Source organism: Oncorhynchus nerka, linkage group LG10, assembly GCF_034236695.1.
Source record: "Oncorhynchus nerka isolate Pitt River linkage group LG10, Oner_Uvic_2.0, whole genome shotgun sequence".
Taxonomy (NCBI): domain Eukaryota; kingdom Metazoa; phylum Chordata; class Actinopteri; order Salmoniformes; family Salmonidae; genus Oncorhynchus; species Oncorhynchus nerka.
This window is the reverse complement of record NC_088405.1, coordinates 75985115-76010704: the sequence shown is the minus strand read 5'-3', so window position 1 is coordinate 76010704 and position 25590 is coordinate 75985115. Positions and strand designations below refer to the sequence as shown.

The 25590-nt window shown below is 44.0% G+C and overlaps 1 protein-coding gene across 1 annotated transcript in view; it reads left to right on the top strand.

Moving 5' to 3' along the window:
* LOC115136006 (protein turtle homolog B-like) overlaps positions 1-25590 on the top strand; it is a 208455-nt gene that overhangs the window by 97228 nt on the left and 85637 nt on the right. Inside the window, 2 exon segments of the mRNA XM_065023750.1 lie at positions 4228-4379; positions 23046-23163. Coding sequence (XP_064879822.1) covers positions 4228-4379; positions 23046-23163 — 270 coding nt within the window.

Genomic DNA, 25590 nt, shown 5'->3' with positions numbered 1-25590 from the left:
CAAGTCAGTTAAGAACAAATTCTTATTTTCAAGGATGGCCTAGGAACAGTGGGTTAACTGCCTTGTTCAGAACAACAGATTGTCAGCTCGGGGATTCAATCTTGCAACCTTTCGGTTACTAGTCCAACTCTCTGACCACTAGGCTACCTGCCGCCCCTTGTTCTGTGACTTATCAAAGCAAAATTGGGACTTCGAGAGATTTGGGTTTAGGCCATAGTTTTGGTCTTATATCAGAAGCAAGTAATGAATGGGCCCTGGAGAGATGGAGAGAGGAGGAGAGAGGAAAGAGGGAGAGAAAGTATTCACACTTAAAACATCCCAGAGGAGTAGAGGATGGGGAAAGTGAGTGGAAGTGGCTAGCGGTAGTGGCTCATACACAGTACACTTAGAGGCTATAAATGCCTGAAGATGGTGTTCACAGAAGATTCATTGCTGATTGAGTAAGTGGCTCTTTTGCACCAGGTAGATGAGCACAACTTGCATAGATTGTGTTTTGGAATTTTCAAGGTCTCCTTTTGTATGTACGTGAATAATTAACACAATCATGAATTTGGCAGGATTAGCTAGCAGAGCTAATTTTTGTTTAATCTGGCTATGAACAAAAGGGTTGTGGATAACACTTTATATTACATTTCAGTAATAAACCATTTATAAGGCATTTATATACAGTTGAAGTCAGAAGTTGACATACACTTAGATTGGAGTCATTAAAACTAGTTTTTCAACCACTCCACAAATTTCTTGTTAACAAACTATAGTTTTGGCAAGTCGGTTAGGACATCTACTTTGTGCATGACACAAGTAATTTTTCCAACAATTGTTTACAGACAGATTATTTCACTTATAATTTACTGTACCACAATTCTAGTGGGTCAGAAGTTTAATTGGATGTGTACCTGTGGATGTATTTCAAGGCCTACCTTCAAACTCAGTGCCTCTTTGCTTGACATCATGTGAAAATCAAAAGAAATCAGCTAAGACCTCAGAAAAAATATGTAGACCTCCACAAGTTTGGTTCATCCTTGGGAGCAATTTCCAAACGCCTGAAGGTACCACGTTCATCTGTACAAACAATAGTATGCAAGTATAAACACCATGGGACCATGCAGCCGTCATACAACTCAGGAAGGAGAAGCGTTCTGTCTCCTAGAGATGAACGTACTCTGGTGCGAAAAGTGCAAATCAATCCCAGAACAACAGCAAAGGACCTTATGAAGATGCTGGAGGAAACAGGTACAAAAGTATCTATATCCACAGTAAAACAAGTCCGATATCGACATAACCTAAAAGGCCGCTCAGCAAGGAAGAAGCCACTGCTCCAAAACAGCCATAAAAAAGCCAGACTACGGTTTGCAACTGCACATGGAGAAATGTCCTCTGGTCTGATGAAACAAAAATGTAACTGTTTGGCCATAATGACCATCGTTATGTTTGGAGGAAAAAGGGGGAGGCTTGCAATCTGAAGAACACCATCCCAACCGTGAAGCACAGGGGTGGCAGCATCATGTTGTGGGGGTGCTTTGCAGGAGGGACTGGTGCACTTCACAAAACAGATGGCATCATGAGGGAAGAAAAGTATGTGGATATATTGAAGCAACATCTCAAGACATCAAGCTTGGTAGCAAATGGGTCTTCCAAATGGACAATGACCCCAAGCATACTTCCAAAGTTGTGGCAAAATGTCTTAAGGATAACAAAGTGAAGGTATTGGAGTGGCCATCACAAAGCCCTGACCTCAATCCCATAGAAAATGTGTGGGCAGAACTGAAAAAGCGTGTGCGAGCAAGGAGGCCTACAAACCTGACTCAGTTACACCAGCTCTGTCAGGAGGAATGGGCCAACATTCACCCAACTTATTGTGGGAAGCTTGACGAAGGCTACCCAAAACGTTTGACCCAAGTTAAACAATTTAAAGGCAGTGCTACCAAATACTAATTGAGTGTATGTCAACGTCTGACTCACTGGGAATGTGATGAAAGAAATAAAAGCTGAAATAAATCATGCTCTCTACTATTATTCTGACATTTCACATTCTTCAAATAAAATGGTGATCCTAACTGACATAAGACAGGGAATTTGTACAAGGATTAAATGTCAGGAGTTTTGAAAAACTGAGTTTAAATGTATTTGGCTAAAGTGTATGTAAACTTCCGACTTCAACTGTAAGTAGTGTGATGGTCATTTATTAATCATTACTCCTACATTTATAAACCATCTAAAGTGAGTGCTGTTTATACTTTATAAATACTTTATAAAGGTTTTGAGTAACTAGTGTAATTTCTCATAAGATGAGCATGACATTCGTAGACATTCCAGCAGTACCTGATGCTTCTTAGCTCTGAAAATGACCTAGATCATATCAATGATAAAAGAATAAGCACACAATATGGAAATATATCTAAAATTTTCCTATAAATCAGGGATTTTTTCTTTATTTAACCAGGCAAGTCAGTTGAGAACAAATTCTTATTTTCAATGACGGCCTAGGAACATTGGGTTAACTGCCTGTTCAGGGGCAGAATGACAGATTTGTACCTTGTCAGCTCGGAGGGTTTGAACTTGCAACCTCCCGGCTACTAGTCCAACGCTCTCACCACTAGGCTACCCTGCCGCCCTTGAAAAACGTGACTATCTCAACTTTTCCCCGAATTGTCACCATGTTGGGGAATATGAGATTTGAATATCTGAAATAAAATGTCACCAATTACTGATATAAAATGTCACTAATTACTGTTCCAAAAGGACTCAGACAGGTGAGGAAACAAACCTCTTTTTCAAACCTCTCTTCCCATTCACTTTTCCTATTGTAAACGATGAGCTAGATCAAAGGCGCATGTGGAGGATGCATACAATGCATACACTTTCCTTGACCTACATTGCATACTCTATGAATATGACCACCGCACATGATTTGGGGGGGGGGGGGGGGGTGTTCTAATGACATTGCCAGCAGTAAGATTTGAGTTCAATTTCCAAAAAGACAAAAACTGTATCTTTCAAATGTCACATTCTATTTTCTGACAACAACAAAACATGTGTGCAAAGCTGTCATCAAGGCAAAGGGTGGGTGCTTTTAAGAATCTCAAAACTAAAATGTTTAACACTTTTTTGGTTATTACATGATTCCATATGTGTTATTTCATAGTTTTGATGTCTTCACTATTATTCTACAATATAGAAAATAGTCAAAATAAAGAAAAACCCTAGAAGGAGTAGGTGTGTCCAAACTTTTGATTGGTACTGTAGTTCACAGCAGACTGAAATACAACAAAACTGTTTGACATATAAACACCAGATTTTTTGCAGGTCTAAAAAAAACTATATTTATGAATTATTAACTACATTCCACCCGAGGCCACTAGAGGGCGATTTTGTCATTTGACTGCAGGAAGGGTCTACTACTACTACATGTAGTGAAGACATGAATAAGGGGTCCTTATGGTGTCGCTGACCATGGTTATTCCTGATTAATTTAAGATTTTAGACTAATCTGATGGAGTTGACCAAATCTCTGGACACATTTTTCTGGAAACACAGCTTTGAGAGAAATATTATTTAAAGTCACAGAAGGCTATGGCAAGAAACTGTATAAGATCCCATATTTTTTATAAGAGTTTGAAATTGGGATCCTTGTGGGAGTAATGATTAATAAATGGTGCACAAACTGTTTGTATATGCCTTTATAAATGGTTTATTACTGAACGTTAATATAAAACTTTACCAGGGTTTGGGCTATTCGGTTAAACACAGGTCATATTTTGGTCCAAACTTCAATTTCAAGTAGTTTATTTGCCATTTGCAGGTATTAACAGTAATATATACATTGGAAATGTTCGTTGAAGCTTACTCACATAGTACAGTACATACACATATACAGTAAAAAGATCATAAAACACTACTGCATTGTATTCATTACTTGTATGTGGTAATGATTACATTGTCCAAGCGAAGTCTGTAAATATTCACTTGATTTTGCGCCTCTCCCAGCAACACATCTAAGGTTTGCTAGCTAGAGCTTCTCGTAGTGGATCATTGGATTAATACATTTGAAACAGAATACGTCAACTTTATTTTCCACATTATGGCTTCACACATTGACATAGACAGACATATAAACACAAATATCACACGAGAACACATACAACATTGGAACATTAGAGATTTTCCCTTCTGATATTTGCCAATAACATTTTTCTCACCGTTTATTTTATATTGTCCTCTTCACAGCTCCCCCCAGTTTCACGGACACGCCGCCACTGTACGTTGAGACCAAGGAAGGCGGCAGCATCACCCTGAGCTGCGTTGCTTCCGGCAACCCCAAGCCCTCCATCAACTGGCTCCGGGAGGGTGAGCCCCTGGAGGACCGCATCAAGTACAAGGTAGGACCCCCACTTCACCACTTCATGTGTTTGCCCCACCTAAAATCAAATCAAATTTTATTTGTCACATACACATGTTTAGCAGATGTTATTGGGGGTGTAGTGAAATGCATGTGTTTCTAGCTCCAACAGGGCAGTAATATCTAACGATTCACAACAATGCATGCAATACACACAACCTAAAAGTAAAATAACGGAATTAAGGAATATGTAAACATTAGGATGAGCAATGTCGAAGTGGCATAGACTAAAATACAGTAGAATATAATACGGTATATACATATGAGATGAGTAAAGCAAAAATATGTAAACATTATTAAAGTGGCTAGTAATTTCAAGTTTATGTATATGGTGCAGCATCCTCTAAGGTTCATGGTTACGTAACCGGGTGGAAGCCGCCAAGTGATGACTATTTAACAGTCTAATGGCCTTGAGATAGAAGCTGTTTTTCAATCTCTCGGTCCCAGCTTTGATGCACCTGTACTGACCTCGCCTTCTGGATGATAGCGGGGTGAACAGGCAGTGACTCAGGTGGTTGTTGTCCTGACCTTTATGGCTCTTCCTGTGAAGGTGCTGTAGGTGTCCTGGAGGGCAGGTAATTTGCCCCTGGCTACCTCTTAGGTATTCATGTGATGATGACCCAAAGAAGTCTATAAGTAGTTCTACTAAGCTAGAAAGGAGCGTTGAGCAAGTGCAGGAGCGTTATATATGTGTGAATAATGTTAGAAGATAGATTCCTGGTAAACATTACATTTGACCTGCTCCATCTGTTGTCTACTCTATGGCTCTATTCATTGGATTGCATAGTCTGCTAGTTATATGGAGAATTTCTATCCGATTCCATTTACAACTGGCCATGCGTTAATTCCAGATAGAAATGGTATCTGGCTTTTTCGAGCATTAGGGAGTTTAGCGCCGAATAGCCATGGGAGGTCCTTGACTTTGTATTCACGGTATCAAATCAAATTTGATTTGTCACATTTCATAAACAACAGGTGTAGACTAACAGATAAATGCTTACTTACAGGGCCTTTCCAACAATGCAGAGAGAAAAATAGACAAATAATTGAAAAACAATAACACAAGGAATAAAACACAATGGGCTATATACTGTACATGGGATACCAGTCACAAGTTGATGTGCAGGGGTATGAGGTAATTGAGGTATATACTGTATGTACTGTATAGAAAGGGGGAGAGTGACAAGGCAACATGATAGATAATAAGCAGTAGCAGAAGCTTATGTGATGAGTCAAAAGAGTTAATGCAAAAGAGTGTTAATGCAGATAGTCCGGGTATCTATTTGGTTAACTCTTTAGCTGGGGGTAGAAGCTCTTCAGGGCCCTGTTGGTTCTAGACTTGGTGTATCGGTACCGCTAGACGTGCGGTAGCAGAGAGAAGTCTTTGAAAATGTTTTGGGCCTTCCTCTGACACCGCCTTTTATATAGGCCCTTGATGTACTGGGCCGTACGCACTACCCTCTGTACCGCCTTGCGGTCGGATGCCAAGCAGTTGCCATACCAAGCGGTGATGCAGCTGTGTTGGTATGTGCGGACAATGTTAATTCCTAAGTGATGTGGACACCGAGGAACTCGAAGCTCTTGACCCGCTACACTACAGCCCCATCGATGTGAATAGGGGTGTGCTCGGCCCTCCGTTTCCTGTAGTCCACAATCAACTCCTTTGTCTTGCTGATGTTGAGGGAAAGTTTTGTCCTGGCACCACACTGCCTCTCTATACGCTGTTTCATTGTGATCATCAGTGATCAGGCCTACCACTGTCTTGTCGACAGCAAACTAAATGATCGGTACACGTCCTCTGAGTACGCATCCTGGTAATCCGTCTGGCTCTGCAGCCTTGTGAATGTAAAGCTGTTTAAAGGTCTTACTCACATCGGCAATGGAGAGCAAGATCACACGGTCGTCCGGAACAGCTGGTGCTCTCATGCATGGTTCACTGTTTCTTGCCTCAAAGCGAGCATAGAATACATTTATCTCGTCTGGTAGGCTCGTGTCACTGGGCAGCTTGCGGCTGGGTTTCCCTTTGTAAGATGTGATAGTTTGCACGCCGTGCCAAATCCAATGAGCATCAGAGTGGGCGTAGTAGGATTCGGTCTTAGTCCTGTATTGGCGCTTTGCCTGTTTGATGGCTCGTCGGAGGTCATGGTGGGATTCATTATAAGCGTCCGGATTAGTGTCCCGCTCCTTAAAAAGCGGTAGCTCTAGCTTTTAGCTCAGTGCGGATGTTGACTGTAATCCATGGCTTCTGGTTGGGATATGTACGTACAGTCACTGTGGGGACGACGTCGTCAATGTACTTATTAATTAATGAAGCCGGTGACTGATGTGGTAAGCTCCTCAATGTTATCGGATGAATCTGTGCTAGTGAAACAGTCCTGTAACTTAGCATCTGCTTCCTCGGACCACTTCTGTATTGAGTGTGTCACTGGTACTTCCTGTTTGAGTTCTTGCTTGTAAGCACAAATAAGGAGGATAGAGTCAGATTTGCCAAAGGGAGGGCAAGGGAGAGCCTTGTATGCATTTCTGTGTGTGGAGTAAAGGTGATTGAGAGTTTTGTCGCATCTAATTGCACAGGTGACATGCTGCTGAAAATTAGGTTAAACTGATTTCAGTTACCTTTCAGTCAGCCAACTTCGGTACAACATACTATGGGGGAGTCGCACTCTCATGACTTCGGATATACAATCACGCATGACAAGGCCAATGAAATCCGCGCTTCGCTGGAAGTCCCGCCTTCCACAGGTGATAAGTGTGAGGCTCAGATTCATTCCTTACAAATTCCCGCTCTTCACCTCGGTGTGAACAGGAACGGTTCACGCTATTAAAACAAACAATTGGAACACGAGACTGTCTTATGTTGCGCCAACTACTGTAAACTGTCCTTTAGTGGTCGAGCATGCTGAAGTTTTTATGGATCTTTATTTATTTTATTTAACCTTTATTGAAATAGGCAAGTCAGTTCAAAACAAATATTTACAATGACGGCCTACCAAAAGGCAAAAGACCTCCTGCGACAAGAGAGACAACAGAACACTACATAAAGTGAGACCTAAGACAACAACATAGCAAGGCAGCAACACATGACAACACACCATGGTGTCATGAACCAGCTCAAAGTGCGTATCAAAAAAGGAGACAACGTGGAGATAAGGAATAACAAAATATATTTATTTAACTAAAGTCAACTAAATATAATTAACAATGGTGTGTGTAGTCAGTAATCAGTAGTGTAAGTGAGTGGTTGTGTGCATAAATGTGATAATGAGGGATGTTGAAAGGTGCCAACGCAAACAACCAAAAACAGCCACAAAAAATGCCACAACCAAAATCTGTGTCTGCATGGAGAGAGTCTCCTCAATGAATGGGGAAGAGGTGAATTTATCCTGGGACACACCCAAGCCCAGGTGTGTCCCATTTCGCTGACGACCCTCCGGCTCCGCCCACCGACATCCTATTAAGGAAAACAAGAGCAAAGAGAGAATTTGGCACACAGAGTGGGAGGGTGGTCACAATGGTAGCATCACAACATGACAACAACATGGTAGCAACACTAAGTGCATGCTCTTCAACCGATTGCTGCCTGCACCGTCCCGCCCGATTAGCATCACTACTCTGTACGGTTCTGACCTAGAATATGTGGACAACTAGAAATACCTAGGTGTCTGGTTAGACTGTAAACTCTCCTTCCAGACTCCAATCCAAAATTAAATCTAGAATCGGCTTCCTATTTCGCAACAAAGCCTCCTTCGCTCATGCTGCCAGACATACCCTCGTAAAACTATCCTACCGATCCTTGACTTCGGCGATGTCATTTACAAAATTGCCCCCAACACTCTACTCAGCAAACTGGATGTAGTCTATGACAGTGCTATCTGTTTTGTCACCAAAGCCCCATATACTACCCACCACTGTGACCTGTATGCTCTCGTTGGCTGCCCCTCACTACATATCCGTCGCCTAAGCCACTGGCTCCAGGTCATCTAAGTCTTTGCTAGGTAAAGCCCCGCCTTATCTCAGCTCACTGGTCACCATAGCAACACCCACCCGTAACACGCGCTCCAGCAGGTATATTGCACTGGTCATCCCCAAAGCCAACACTTCCTTTGGCCGCCTTTCATTCCATTTCTCTGCTGCCAATGACTGAAACGAATGACAAAAATCTCTGAATCTGGAGTCTTATATCTCCCTCTCTAACTTTAAGCATCAGCTGTCAGAGCAGCTTTACCGATCACTGTACCTGTACACAGCCAATCTGTAAATAGCCCACCTAACTACCTCATCCCCATATTATTACTTACCCTCTTGCTCTTTTGCATCCCAGTATCTCTACTTGCACATCATCATCTGCACATCTATCACTCCAGTATTAATACTAAATTGTAATTATTTAACCTCTATGGCCTATTTATTGCCTTACCTCCTTAATCTTCTACATATGCACACACTGTACATAGATTTTTCATTTGTGTTATTGACTGTACGTTTCTTTGTGTAACTCTGTTGTTTTTGTCGCACTGCTTTGCTTTATCTTGACCAGGTCGCAGTTGTAAATGAGAACTTGTTCTCAACTTCCCTACCTGGTTAAATAAAGGTGAAATAAAATAAAAACACAACATGGTAGCAGCACAAAACATGGTACAAACATTATTGGGCACAGAGAACAGCACAAAGGGCAAGCAGGTAGAGACAACAATACATCACGCAAAGCAGCCAGAACTGTCAGTAAGAGTGTCCATGATTGAGTCTTTGAATGAAGAGATTGAGATATCATAAGAATCTCATAAGTTTCCTGATCACTAACAATTAGTTATTCTTCTAATTGCTTGGCCTGGCTATAGCAATAAGTAAGATGACTAATGCATCCTAAACGACGAAGGCTAACAAGCCGGGTTGGGTTCGCACCGATGCCCCAAGGAATCAAAAGATACTCACATTGGTTGTCTTGTTTGTCTCGGCACGGTGTATGCTCAAGCTACCCTCGCTGAATCAGTTTGTGTGTGAGACTAGGGGACGGCTGGCATTGTTCCTCTACTAGTCAGTGGCGCTTGTTCTTTTGTCAATTGTGGAGCATTCTTTCGGGAGTTTGGTGTTTCTGATAGTGACTTCCTCTCCTCGGTGCTCGTACCTCGTCTGAGTCTGAGTTGCGGGACGTGGATGATGGTTTGGGTCGTGGTCAGGTCAAATGTCTTCCGGTCTCCAGAGCGCTCTGTTGCTGGTTACAGGAGGTTACTCAAAGAGAGCGGGCGACCAGATTTTGTGGGTATCTCCCAGCCGCTTGTGTCTGCCTTGGTTAAGCACCGCATGTCTCTTTTCGCAGAAGGGTGTGGGTCCCACCTCAGTGATCCGGTCCTACGTACACTTTTGAGACCAGGCTAGCTAATGAGCACTGCATAGCATTCTAGCCAGATTGGATAACTTGCCGAGGCGAGCTAGATATTATTAGCTATTCCTGCCTCCCCATGGTGGAGTTGCTTGTGTAGCTGTCTTGTTTACTATACGTAGCCTGAAGTTGCTTGGTTGTTCTAAATGGACCGTGCTTTGGTCAAAGAGGCTAACTAGCCTAGCTTAGACTAATGAGCCTCCTGGCTAATGTCGGCTATCATCATAACTTCTGGTGAATCAAGCTTACTAGCGTTCCCCCGGCATATGGCAACCCTATTCCTATTTTCAATTCCTTGAGTTGGAGGGAGTAGAGAGAGGGGCTTCCGTGCTCCTCCGATGAGGAAGTAGGCCCAGAGCAGCTGTGCCGATCTACAAAAACATTGCCACGACGACAGTGTCCACACATTTTGTTACAGCAAACAGGTTACTACGTTAGCCAATGCCAGAGCCCTCTGTGCCCATAAAGGGACCGGGCTTCATGCAGGCAATACAGTCTCACGGAAGCACAACGTGTGTTGGAAGCTTGTCCATGTTTAATGCCCCCCTGGTACCCTGTGCTCCACGGTGTTCACGGGGTCCAAGGCGTATATCAGCAGTACTGTATCATTTTAATCATTTTAGTCAATTAGATTCTTGCTACGTAAGCTTAACTTTCTGAACATTCGAGACGTGTAGTCCACTTGTCATTCCAATCTCCTCTGCATTAGCGGAGCCTCTTCTCTAGCCTGTCAACTATGTGTCTGTCTATCCTTGTTCTCTCCTCTCTGCACAGACCATACAAACGCTCCACACCGCATGGCCGCGGCCACCCTAATCTGGTGGTCCCAGCGCGCACGACCCACGTGGAGTTCCAGGTCTCCGGTAGCCTCTGGAACTGCCGATCTGCGGCCAACAAGGCAGAGTTCATCTCAGCCTATGCCTCCCTCCAGTCCCTCGACTTCTTGGCACTGACGGAAACATGGATCACCACAGACAACACCGCTACTCCTACTGCTCTCCCTTCGTCCGCCCACGTGCTCTCGCACACCCCGAGAGCTTCTGGTCAGCGGGGTGGTGGCACCGGGATCCTCATCTCTCCCAAGTGGTCATTCTCTCTTTCTCCCCTTACCCATCTGTCTATCGCCTCCTTTGAATTCCATGCTGTCACAGTTACCAGCCCTTTCAAGCTTAACATCCTTATCATTTATCGCCCTCCAGGTTCCCTCGGAGAGTTCATCAATGAGCTTGATGCCTTGATAAGCTCCTTTCCTGAGGACGGCTCACCTCTCACAGTTCTGGGCGACTTTAACCTCCCCACGTCTACCTTTGACTCATTCCTCTCTGCCTCCTTCTTTCCACTCCTCTCCTCTTTTGACCTCACCCTCTCACCTTCCTCCCCTACTCACAAGGCAGGCAATACGCTCGACCTCATCTTTACTAGATGCTGTTCTTCCACTAACCTCATTGCAACTCCCCTCCAAGTCTCCGACCACTACCTTGTATCCTTTTCCCTCTCGCTCTCATCCAACACTTCCCACACTGCCCCTACTCGGATGGTATCGCGCCGTCCCAACCTTCGCTCTCTCTCCCCGCTACTCTCTCCTCTTCCATCCTATCATCTCTTCCCTCTGCTCAAACCTTCTCCAACCTATCTCCTGATTCTGCCTCCTCAACCCTCCTCTCCTCCCTTTCTGCATCCTTTGACTCTCTATGTCCCCTATCCTCCAGGCCGGCTCGGTCCTCCCCTCCCGCTTCGTGGCTCGACGACTCATTGCGAGCTCACAGAACAGGGCTCCGGGCAGCCGAGCGGAAATGGAGGAAAACTCGCCTCCCTGCGGACCTGGCATCCTTTCACTCCCTCCTCTCTACATTTTCCTCCTCTGTCTCTGCTGCTAAAGCCACTTTCTACCACTCTAAATTCCAAGCATCTGCCTCTAACCCTAGGAAGCTCTTTGCCACCTTCTCCTCCCTCTTGAATCCTCCTCCCCTCCCCCCCTCCTCCCTCTCTGCAGATGACTTCGTCAACCATTTTGAAAAGAAGGTCGACGACATCCGATCCTCGTTTGCTAAGTCAAACGACACCGCTGGTTCTGCTCACACTGCCCTACCCTGTGCTCTGACCTCTTTCTCCCCTCTCTCTCCAGATGACATCTCGCGTCTTGTGACGGCCGGCCGCCCAACAACCTGCCCGCTTGACCCTATCCCCTCCTCTCTTCTCCAGACCATCTCCGGTGACCTTCTCCCTTACCTCACCTCGCTCATCAACTCATCCCTGACCGCTGGCTACGTCCCTCCCGTCTTCAAGAGAGCGAGAGTTGCACCCCTTCTGAAAAAACCTACACTCGATCCCTCCGATGTCAACAACTACAGACCAGTATCCCTTCTTTCTTTTCTCTCAAACTCTTGAACGTGCCGTCCTTGGCCAGCTCTCCCGCTATCTCTCTCAGAATGACCTTCTTGATCCAAATCAGTCAGGTTTCAAGACTAGTCATTCAACTGAGACTGCTCTTCTCTGTATCACGGAGGCACTCCGCACTGCTAAAGCTAACTCTCTCTCCTCTGCTCTCATCCTTCTAGACCTATCGGCTGCCTTCGATACTGTGAACCATCAGATCCTCCTCTCCACCCTCTCCGAGTTGGGCATCTCCGGCGCGGCCCATGCTTGGATTGCGTCCTACCTGACAGGTCGCTCCTACCAGGTGGCGTGGCGAGAATCTGTCTCCTCACCACGCGCTCTCACCACTGGTGTCCCCCAGGGCTTTGTTCTAGGCCCTCTCCTATTCTCGCTATACACAAAGTCACTTGGCTCTGTCATAACCTCACATGGTCTCTCCTATCATTGCTATGCAGACGACACACAATTAATCTTCTCCTTTCCCCCCTCTGATGACCAGGTGGCGAATCGCATCTCTGCATGTCTGGCAGACATATCAGTGTGGATGACGGATCACCACCTCAAGCTGAACCTCGGCAAGACGGAGCTGCTCTTCCTCCCGGGGAAGGACTGCCCGTTCCATGATCTCGCCATCACGGTTGACAACTCCATCGTGTCCTCCTCCCAGAGCGCTAAGAACCTTGGCGTGATCCTGGACAACACCCTGTCGTTCTCAACTAACATCAAGGCGGTGGCCCGTTCCTGTAGGTTCATGCTCTACAACATCCGCAGAGTACGACCCTGCCTCACACAGGAAGCGGCGCAGGTCCTAATCCAGGCACTTGTCATCTCCCGTCTGGATTACTGCAACTCACTGTTGGCTGGGCTCCCTGCCTGTGCCATTAAACCCCTACAACTCATCCAGAACGCCGCAGCCCGTCTGGTGTTCAACCTTCCCAAGTTCTCTCACGTCACCCCGCTCCTCCGCTCTCTCCACTGGCTTCCAGTTGAAGCTCGCATCCGCTACAAGACCATGGTGCTTGCCTACGGAGCTGTGAGGGGAACGGCACCTCAGTACCTCCAGGCTCTGATCAGGCCCTACACCCAAACAAGGGCACTGCGTTCATCCACCTCTGGCCTGCTCGCCTCCCTACCACTGAGGAAGTACAGTTCCCGCTCAGCCCAGTCAAAACTGTTCGCTGCTCTGGCCCCCCAATGGTGGAACAAACTCCCTCACGACGCCAGGACAGCGGAGTCAATCACCACCTTCCGGAGACACCTGAAACCCCACCTCTTTAAGGAATACCTAGAATACCCCCCCCCCCCTTAAAAGACCTAGATGCACTATTGTAAAGTGGCTGTTCCACTGGATGTCATAAGGTGAAAGCAGCAATTTGTAAGTCGCTCTGGATAAGAGCGTCTGCTAAATGACTTAAATGTAATGTAAATGTATATCAATCTCTGTCCACAAGGGGGCACCCCTCCCCCATAGGTGACCCATGGCCGAGTCCTCCCTGTAGCTCACTAGTCCCTATGAGGTGTCTATTGATATAGATTATGGACCCTGTAGGTGATTCCTGGGAATTCCATTGGATTACGAATTTCCCCTGCCTGTTACCACCGAAGGGGTCTGTTTTTCAGAGCTGTCTGTCCCATTCCCATCCATGCTACAAGGCACTTTGTTACCAGTGCCTATGACTGGTCAGTTGGGTAACTTCCATGATAAAGTTAATTTCCCAGTGTCTATTTTTAAATGCGTGAGGCCAAGTGCTGGGTGCCAGCCGGTTACCGGAACGCATCTTACCACCTAAACCGAGTGAGGCTCGTTGTGACAACAGTACCCCCAGGTGGTACTGCCACTTGAGATATGTCACTGATCGCCGGAGCCCTTGTACCCAGAGTGGGCCAGGCTTTAGGCAAACCTTGGCACATAAACCCCTAAGTTCATCAGTGTTCACGGGTGTCAAAAATGTTTTCTCCTGCAGGTGATTTCAATGAAAAGTGTCCCTTCTCCACGTTCAGACACATGGTTGTCAAAAGTAGTGGAAATGGAAAAATAACCAATCTCTCCCAGTCCATGAGTTGGCATCCCGCCCCTTCAGATGGCACTTCACTGGAGGCTCGCTGTCTGCTCCGACCAATCGCGCGCATGCGCAGTGTCGCCCTGGATCATGTGAACAGTGACGTCAGGGTACAGGCTACAATTTGTTGTGCGTACCCCACACTTCGGTGGCATCCTCACGTTGACTGTTCCCGAGGCCTAAGTGCCCATTTTGAGGGAGGATATATCCTCCCGTCTCCAGAAGCAGGCAATCTGAGTGGTTCCTATGTCGAAGATCCAGGACGGATGGTACAGCTGGTATTTCCTGGTTCTGAAAAAGTATGGGACACAGTGTGTTTTTGCCAGTGCCAGTGCCTAATGGGGCTATTTTTGATGAGGCCCTGGATGCATCTCGCAGCCTACTGGACATGGCCCAGTAGTGGTCAGTAGTGGTCAGAACCAATAATATGTCAGTAGTGGCATGCATCAACACTCTGGTGCACCAGTAGCTCCCCGTTGGCCCAGGTAGCCTTGGTTCGCGGAGATCATTCGCTTTAGCCTCCGCTAAACATGTTGGGGATCTCCACGCGTTATCCGGTACTCAGTTCTAACCAGGCGACTTTAAGGTGATGTTGCGTCCAGATGTGGCCTTCGCTCGAGAAAGTCATGTCTATGATCCTACAGGGCCTTAGCTTTTGAGCGATTTCCCTATTCACCTCCTTTTGCTTCTGAATAGCAACAGAGGTTAGGTGCAATATGCAGTGATTTTGTCAAATTTGTCGCGAAAATGCTCTGATGAGGGAAAACTTTTGTTGACGTGTGGCTTGATTGAACTTTATTATGTGGTAAATGTACAGTGATTGGTTGAAATAGTGAGCCCTCTTTGTACTGCTGTGATGGGTAATTTTATACAATAGAATTTAGATGATTGGACTGTTTTATGCATAAATAGTGCAGTGATTGGTCAAATGTGCAAGCCCTCGCATACTATGTGGGGAATTGTTGATTTAGCAAAACATTTAACAATTGAGGAATCCTGGGGGGACTGTAATTACATGACACTAGCAAGCATCGCTTGCAACCTACTTCACATTTTCAAAGTGAAGGAAAATCTGCTTGAAAATCACAGAAAGGTTGAAATATTGCTGTACATCAAGGGTGTCAAACTCATTTTGCCCGGGGGCCACATTTGGTCTTCAACGAGATCCGGGGGGCCGCTCTGATAATTGGTTATATTTCCTTGCTGTCAAAATTTGCAAAAGATAGTCCTTTAACCATCATTTTTGGAATTTCCAATAATCCCTGACTGTTTACCTTTAGGTGATTATTAGCGAGCTGGACACAGTCAATAAACGTGTATAAATGTAGGTCCATTATCATTTCTACACAGTTTTGATTTGGTTTTAGTAATTTTAAAGAATATTTAGTTTCCTCATAAATCTACACACAATACTCCATAATGACAAAGCGAAGACAGGTTTTTGTATTTTTGTATTAAAAATAAAGAACATAAATACCTTATTGACATAAGTATTCAGACCCTTTGCTTTGAGACTCAAAATTGAGATCAGGTGCATCCTGTGTCCATTGATCATCCTTGAGATGTTTCTACAACTTGATTGGAGTCCACTTGTGGCAAATTCAATTGGTTAGACGTGATGTGAAAAGGCACACGTCTATATAAGGTCCCACAGTTGACAGTGCAAGTTAGAGCAAAAACCAAGCCATGAGGTCAAAGGAATTGTCCGTACAGCTCCAAGACCGGATTGTGTCGAGGCACAAATCTGGGGAAGGGTACCAAAAATGTCTGCATCATTGAAGGTCCCCAAGAACACAGTGGTCTCCATCATTCGGAAGGTTTCTGGATTGAATCCTGACAAGGTACAAATCTGTCATTCTGCCCCTGAGCAAGGCAATTAACCCACTGTTCCCCGGGCGCCCAAAGACTTGGATTAAGGCAGCCCCCCGTACCGCTATGATTCAGAGGGCTTTGGTTAAATGAGGAAGACACATTTCAGTTGAAGGCATTCAGTTGTACAACTGACTAGGTACCCCCCTTTCCCTTTCTTAAATGGAAGAAGTTTGGAACCACCAAGACTCTTCCTAGACCTGGCCAAACTGAGAAATTGGTGAAGGGCCTTGGTCAGGGAAGTGACCAAGAACCCGATGGTCACTTTGACAGAGCTTTAGAGTTCCTCTGTGGAGATGGGAGAACCTTCCAGAAGGACAACAATCTCTGCATCACTCCACCAATCAGGCCTTTATGATAGAGTAGCCAGATGGAAGTCACTCCTCAGTAAAAGGCACATGACATCCCACTTGGAGTTTGCTAAAAGGCACCTAAAGACTCTCAGACCATGAGAAACAAGATTATCTGGTCTGATGAAACCACGGTGGAACTCTTTGGCCTGAATGCCAACTCCCCAAATACAGACGTGCCAAGCTTGTTGCGCCATACCCAAGAAGACTTGATGCTTTAATCGCTACCAAAGATGCTTCAACAAATTACTGAGTAAAGGGTCTGAATACTTATGTAAATGTGATATTTCCGTTTTTTTGTTGAATAAATTAGCCAAATTTTCTAAACTTGTTTTTGCTTTTTCGTTATGGAGTATTGTGTGTAGATTGATGAGGGGGGAAAAACAATACAATCAATTTTAGAATAAGGCTGTAACATAACAAAATGTGGAAAAAGACAAGGGGTCTGAATACTTTACAGTCAGAAGTTTGGACACACCTACTCATTCAAGGGTTTTTCTTTATTTTTACTATTTTCTACATTGTTAAATAATGTGAAATAATGCATATGGAATCATGTAGTAACCAAAAAAGTCTTAAAGTAAATATATTTTAGATTCTTCAATGTAGCCACCCATTGCCTTGATGATAGTTTTGCACAATCTTAGCATTCTCTAAACCAGCTTCACCTGGAATGCTATTCCAACAGTCTTGAAGGACTTCCCAAATATTCTGAGCACTTGTTAGCTTCTTTTCCTTCACTCTGCGGTCCAACTCATCCCAAACCATCTCAATTGGGTTGAGGTCAGATGATTGTGGAGGCATCATCTGATGCAGCACTCCACCAGTCTCCTTCTTGGTCAAATAGCCTTTACACAACCTGGAGGTGTGTTGGGTCATTGTCCTGTTGAAAACAAATGATAGTCCCACTCAGCGCAAACCAGATGGGATGGTGTATCACTGCAGAATGCTCTGGTAGCCATGCTGGTTAAGTGTGCCTTGAATTCTAAATGAATCACTGACAGTGTCACCAGAAAATTGTCCCCACACCATAACACCTCCTCCTTCATGCTTCACGGTGGGAACTACACATGTAGAGATCATCCGTTCACCTACTCTGCATCTTACAAAGACACAGAGGTTGGAACCAAAAATCTCAAATTTGGACTCCACCGGTGTCCATTGCTTGTGTTTCTTGGCCCAAGCAAGTCTCTTCTTATTATTGGTGTCCTTTAGTAGTGGTTCCTTTGCAGTAATTTGACCACGAAGACATGATACATACAGACTCCTCTGAACAGTTGATGTTCAGATGTGTCTGTTACTTGGGGCGGCAGGTAGCCTAGTGGTTAGAGCGTTTCGGTTGCAAGATCGAGTCCCTGAGCTGACAAGGTAAAAATCTGTCATTCTGCCCCTGAACAAGGCAGTTAACCCACTGTTCCTAGGCTGTTGTTGAAAATAAGAATTTGTTCTTAACTGACTTCCCTAGTTAAGTAAAGGTAAAACAAAAAACATTTGGGCTGCAATCTGAGGTGTAGTTAACTCTAATGAACTTATCCTTTCCTGTGGCGGCCCTCAGAGCCAGTTTCATCATAGTGCTTGATGGTTTTTGCAATTGCACATGAAGAAACTTTCAAAGTTCTGAAGCATGGTGGTGGCAGCATCATGCTGTGGGGATGTTTTTCAGCGACAGGGACTGGGAGACGAGTCAGGATCGAGGGAAATATGAACGGAGCAAAGTACAAAGAGATCCTTGATGAAAACCTGCTCCAGAGTGCTCAGGACCTCAGACTGGGGCAAAGGTTCACCTTTCAACAGGACAACTACCCTAAGCACACAGTCAAGACAAAGCAGGAGTGGCTTCGGGACAAGTCTCTGAATGTCCTTTGATTGGCCCAGCCAGAGCCCGGACTTGAACCTGATTCGAAAATCTCTTGAGATCCAACCTGAAACCCCACCTCTTTAAGGAATACCTAGGATAGGATAAAGTAATCCTTCTCACCCCCCCCCCCTTAAAAGATTTAGATGCACTATTGTAAAGTGGCTGTTCCACTGGATGTCATAAGGTGAATGCACCAATTTGTAAGTCGCTCTGGATAAGAGCGTCTGCTAAATTACTTAAATGTAATGTAAATGTGACAGAGCTTGAGAGGATCTGCAGAAAAGAATGGGAGGAACTCCCCAAATACAGGTGTGCCAAGCATGTAGCGTCATAACAAAGAAGACTCAAGGCTGTAATCTCTGCCAAAGGTCCTTCAACAAAGTACTGTGTAAAGGGTCTGAATATTTATGTAAATGTTATATTTCTGTTTATTATTTTTAAGAAATCTGGAAAAATGCCCCCCCAAAAATTTATTTGCTGTGTCATTGTGGGGTATTGTGTGTAGATTGATGAGGGAAAAATACTATTTAATCCATTTTAGAATTAGGCTATAATGTAACAAAATATGGAAAAAGTGAAGGAGTCGGAATACTTTCCGAGTGCACCTTATATGGGGCATACAACCATCTCACCTCTGCAGACTTTGCTACAAAGAGACAGAATCATTAGATCACTGACATTATTTTGGTATTGCCCCTACTGTATGTATCTATGGGGGAAAGAGGAAGGGTTTGTCATAAAAAATCATCCCAACGCCTATTATTTCACAGTGTCACACTCTGTGATTTAAGGGTGGGTTATCTAGGTGAATTATATTTCTATGTTGGCCTAGTATGGTTCCCAATCAGAGGCAGCTGTTTATCATTGTCTCTGATTGGGGATCAAATTTAGGTAGCCATTTTCCCATTGTGCTTTGTGGGATCTTGCCTATGTATAGTTGCCTGTGAGCATTATTCTAGCGTCACCGTTCGTTCGTTCGTTCGTTCGTTCGTTCGTTCGTTCGTTCGTTCGTTCGTTCGTTCGTTCGTTAGTTGTGTTGTTTTTGTTCTTTGAAGTTTTCTATTCCAAAGTAAAGGATGGAAACATACCACGCTGCATCTTGGTCTACTCCTTATTACGATTGTGACACAGAGTGAGCCAATGTAAGTTATTATGTGATTTGTTCAACCACATTTTACTCCTAACTCATTGAGGCTTGCCTAAATAAAGGGGCTGAATACTTATGCAAAGACTATATTAATTATGCATTTTTATATTTATATTAAACAATTTTTCTTCCGCTTTGACATAAACAGAGTATTTTATGTAGATTGTTGACAATTACAATTAAATCCATTTTAATCCCACTGTAATACAATAAAATGTGAAGACACTGCAAGGCACTGTATTGCTTAAGGAGATGCGTAGCTGTTCTGTTGAATTGTGCAGTGGACAGTTATGGACAGAACAGTATTTATAAACAGGCTGTTTAAGAAAATATTGATTTAAGGGGTCTTGACTATTCTCCCCCATTTTACTGGAAAAATACTAATCCTATCCATTTGTTTAACCGTTTAAACCAGAAAAACAAAAACAAACCTTATGAGTTAATTTCACCCTTTTTACCAGAAGAAACAAGTTCACTTAAATCTGTTTGTTGTCTGTCCTCATTTTCTCACGAGGCATTTGGTGTGTTTAACATTATTTTTGTTGTTGTGTTGTCTTTTTTTAAACCCTCCGTTAAATTACGGCAATTATACTGTACGGCTTTTAGTCTGACTAATGTTTGCTGAGTCCATAGTCCCCATCAGTCTGTGCGCGTTCTCAGAGGATTTTCTGGCTAAGCTTATGGTACACCTCTGTCACATTATGCATTGAAGAAGGGTGGTAGTGGAGTGTGTTCTCTCCATATAAGTATATTAATTTTTTTCTGTATTTCTTTTAGTAATGTAAGATGGTGATGTCATATGGCCCGCTTTTTCTTTGGGTAACAGGTAGTTGATTGGTTGTTGAAAGTACTGTTAGTCTTTGGTGGAAACTAAAGGTGACGGTTGCGTGGGAAGCACACACTCTCACTCAAGCACACATACACATGCAGACATACATACATACACACACACACACACACACACACACACACATCTCACTTACTACTACGTCTGTCGACCTGGTCTCCCTATACCACATGTACAGTAACACATGTATCACATGTACAGTACCACATGTACATTAACACGTCTACCACATGTACAGTAACACATGTGCCACATGTAGAGGTCGACCGATTAAATGGAATGGCCAATTAATTAGGGCCGATTTCAAGTTTTCATAACAATCGGAAATCTGTATTTTTGGGCGCCGATTTGCCAATATTTATTTATTTTAAAGAAATGTATACCTTTATTTAACTAGGCAAGTCAGTTAAGAACACATTCTTATTTTCAATGAAAGCCTAGGAAGCCTAGGTGGGTTAACTACCTTGTTCAGGGGCAGAACGACAGAGTTTCACCTTGTCATCTCGGGGGATCCAATCTTGCAACCTTACAGTTAACTAGTCCAATGCAATAACGAACCGCCTCTCTCTCTCGTTGCACTCCACAAGGAGACTGCCTGTTACGCGAATGCAGTAAGCCAAGGTAAGTTGCTAGCTAGCATTAAACTTATCTTATAAAAAACAATCAATCATAATCACTATACATGGTTGATATTACTAGATATTATCTAGCGTGTCCTGCGTTGCATATAATCTGACTGAGCATACAAGTATCTAAGTATCTGACTGAGCGGTGGTAGGCAGAAGCAGGCGCGTAAACATTCATTCAAACAGCACTTTTGTGCGTTTTGCCAGCAGCTCTTCGTTGTGCGCCAAGCATTGCGCTGTTTATGACTTCAAGCCTATTAACTCCCGAGATGAGGCTGGTGTAACCGAAGTGAAATGGCCAGCTAATTAGAGCGCGCTAATTGTCGTTGTGTTGCTGGTTCGGGCCCAGGGAGGAGCGAGGAGAGGGACGGAAGCTATACTGTTACACTGGTAATACTAAAGTGCCTATAAGAACATCCAATAGTCAAAGGATAATGAAAAACAAATGGTATAGATGGAAATAGTCCTATAATTCCTATAATAACTAAAACTTAACTTCTTACCTGGGAATATTGAAGACTCATGTTAAAAGGAACCACCAGCTTTCATATGTTCTCATGTTCTGAGCAAGGAACTGAAATGTTAGCTTTCTTACATAGCACATATTGCACTTTTATTTTCTTCTCCAACACTTTGTTTTTGCATTATTTAAACCAAATTGAACATGTTTCATTATTTACTTGAGGCTAAATTGATTTTATTGATGTATTATATTAAATTAAGTGTTCACTCAGCATTGTTGTAATTGTCATTATTCCAAATTAATTTTTTAAAAATCGGCCGATTAATCGGTATCGGCTTTTTTGGTCTTCCAATAATCAGTATCGGTATCGGCGTTGAAAAATCATAATCGGTCGACCTCTAATCACATGTACAGTAACACGTCTACCACATGTACAGTAATACATGTGGGTAAACTTTTCCTATTATCTGGGTGAACTATTAATGTTATCTATAAATTATTTCATATGGATATCAAGACCACTGTACTTGGCCTTTAATTGGTCCGTTAGATTTGAGGGGGAGAATGTTAGAATCAATGACTCTGGCTCTATTGAGTAAATGGCTTTGTAAAAACCACTGTCTGTACATAACATTTTTTTAATTTCACCTTTATTTAACCAGGTAGGCTAGTTGAGAACAAGTTCTCATTTACAACTACAACATAAATAACTATGGAATGATTTAGGATGTTGTCAAAAGTAATTAATGAATGGCTACAGTGAGATAGACAAAGTTATCTTTCTGCTCAGGATGTGTGTTGCACCACTATGGAAGTAGTGTAGTGTGACTTGATCTCTTAAATGTTGTTTCTTGTCGGACAACAAGTCGTGTCCCATCCTGTACTCTGGGAAATGAGAGTTATTATTCATTTCTCAGAGTGACAGCACTATGTGGCAGCCGTGGTTTATGTAGTGCTTGAGTAGTGTGTAATTTACTAGCCCCCACCAATCCCACATCAGCCCATCACAGGATATCCCACATCAGCCCAACACAGGATATCCCACATCAGCCCAACACAGGATATCCCACATCAGCCCAACACAGGATATCCCACATCAGCCCAACACAGGATATCCCACACCAGCCCAACACAGAATATCCCACACCAGCCCAACACAGGCTAGCCCACCCCAGCCCAACACAGGCTTGCCCACACCATCCCAACACCAATCCAACACAGGCTAGCCCACACCAACCCAACACAGGCTAGACCACACCAAGCCCACACCAATCCAACACAGGCTAGACCACACCAATCCAACACAGGCTAGACCACACCAAGCCCACACCAACCCAACACAGGCTAGACCACACCAGGCCCACACCAACCCAACACAGGCTAACCTACAACAGAACATGGGCTTTTGTAATTTGTAACATGGGTGTTATTTAGTGCCAATTGCAGTGCTTTATTGTTGTACAGATAGTGATCCAAAATATGGAAGGGAATGTGAGTGTCCAATGTCAGTCATAGAATCTCTTCTAGAATGTCAATCCCTATTTAAGTCAATGTTCCCTGATTTAGTGGACCGGCGGCCATATTGATGGTACCCTATGCCAGGAAGTAAAATCAGAAAGTACAGTATTCAATCAGTAATAATTATTTTATGGTGTCCTCTCCCTCCCCAGGTTTCTGATGGGAGTCTGACGGTGCTGTTGGTCAGCCGCGAGGACAGAGGGGCATACACCTGCCGAGCCTACAGCATCCAGGGGGAGGTTGTCCACACCACACGCCTGCTTGTCCAAGGTAGCCTCACCACAACTCAACGTCTGTGTGTTTGTCTGTGTGTGGATGTAAGTAAGTGCATGTATACCTACGTGCAGCATGTACAGTATGTGTGTCTTTGTGTTCGTTCTCTGCTGGGTATATGTGTCAGTGGACAGGTGTACGTATGTGCATGTGCAGGAAGACGTGTAAGTGTGTGTGGTCTACCATTACAGGAGCTAATTGGCTGCCATATGGAGCATGTCTTAGGATCAAGGCTTTAACAAGCTGTCTGTCTGTCTGATGATGCATGTTTTAAAGGTGGTGGCTTTTGATTGGCAAATGACTCTGGGGATAGGGATTATGCTAATTCGGTGTCCCTGTTGGAAAGCCACTGAATCCGATCGCCACCAGATCAACTAAGCAATTCTGCAGCAGGCAGCGTTTCCAGTTGTGCCCCTACTATACACACGCGCCCATACACACACACACGCGCCCATACACACACACGCGCGCCCATACACACCCACACACCCATACACACCCACACACAGTGGGTTTGCAGATAAGAATCCTTCCCCTGTTAGAGGCTCAGGCCCTGGGCTCTGGATCAGAACTACCATATTAGGCTGCCAGCCAAAATCACCAAGCTGGCTTAAGGAGGAGGATGGACTGTGTGGGTGTGTGTGGGCTTTGTATAATGGACTCTGCAATCAGCTCAGCTTTGCATCTGCTAAATTACTCAAATGTATGTTTGTGTGTGCTGAGTATGTTTGTGTGTACGCACACGTTATGACATGAATTTTAGGATTTTCCATGGGTGCAGGCAGATGAAATGAGCTGAAATTACTGATAAGATATCATAGGCCATCTTTCCCTCTTTTCTCACTCCACTATTCCACTTAGTGCCTTCAGAAACTATTCACACCCCTTGACTTTTCGTTGTGTTCAGCCTGAATGTATAATGGCTTACATTGAGATTTTGTGTCACTAGCCTACACACAATACCCCATAATGTCAAAGGGGAATTATGTTTGCAAATTAATAAAAATGTAAAGCTGAAATGTCTTGCGTCAATAAGTATTCAATGCCTTTGTTATGGGAATCCTAAATAAGTTCAGGAGTAAAAATGTGCTAAACAAGACTCATAATAAGTAGCATGGACACACTGTGTGCAATAATAGTGTTTAACATGATTTTTGAATGACTACCTCATCTCTCTACCACACACGTACAATTACTAAGGTCCTTCAGTCAAGCAGTGAATTTCAAACAGATTCAACCACAAAGACCAGGGAGGTTGTCACGACTTCCGCCGAAGTCGGTCCCTCTCCTTGCTCGGGCAGCGTTCGGCGGTCGACGTCACCGGTCTTCTAGCCATTGCCGATCCAGTTTTCATTTGCCTTTTCCTTTTGTTTTGTCTTTGTTTTACACACCTGGTTTCAAATCCCCAATTACATGTTCATTATTTAACCTCTGTTTTCCCCATGGTGGTTGTGCGTGTTTTATTCGTTCTGTGAGCTGGTGTGTTTCCCAGTGGGGAATTTATTGTTGGTTTATTTCGAGTAAAGTTAAGTTTTTACTCATTTCTGTGTCCTGCGCCTGACTTTGTCCGACCCGCTACACACTGATTCTTTACAGAGGTTTTTTTCGAATGCCTCGCAAAGAAGGCACCTATTGTTAGATGGGTAATAAAAAATAAAAACATCAGACATTGAATATCCCTTTGAGCATGGTAAGGTTATTACACTTAACAAAACTAAAAACGCAACATGCAACAATTAAGATTTTACTGAGTTATAGTTCATATAAGGAAATCAGTCAATTTAAATAAACGTATTAGACTGTAATCTATGGATTTCACATGACTGGGAATACAGATATGCATCTGTGGGTCGCAGATACCTAAAAAAAAAAAAAGGTAGGAGAGTGGATCAGAACCAGTCAGTATCTGGTGTGACCACCATTTGCCTCATGTAGTTGATCAGGCTGTTGATTGTGGCCTGCTGAATGTTGTCCCACTCCTCTACAATGGCGGTGCGAAGTTGCTGGATATTGGCGGGAACTGGAACACGCTGTCATACACGTCAATCCGAGCATCCCAAACATGCTCAATGGGTGGCATGTCTGGTGAGTATGCAGGCCATGGAAGAACTGGGACATTTTCTGCTTCCAGTAATTGTGTACAGATCTTTCGACATGTGGCTGTGCATTATCATGCTGAAACATGAGGTGATGGAGGTGGATGAATGGCATGACAATGGGCCTCAGGATCTCCTCGCGGTATCTCTGTGCACTTAAATTGCCATTGATAAAATGCAATTGTGTTTGTTGTCCGTAGCTTATGCCTGCCCATACCATAACTCCACCGCCACCATGGGACACTCTGTTCATAAAGTTGACATCAGCAAACCGCTCGCCCAGATGACGCCATGCACGCTGTCTGCCATCGGCCTGCTACAGTTGAAA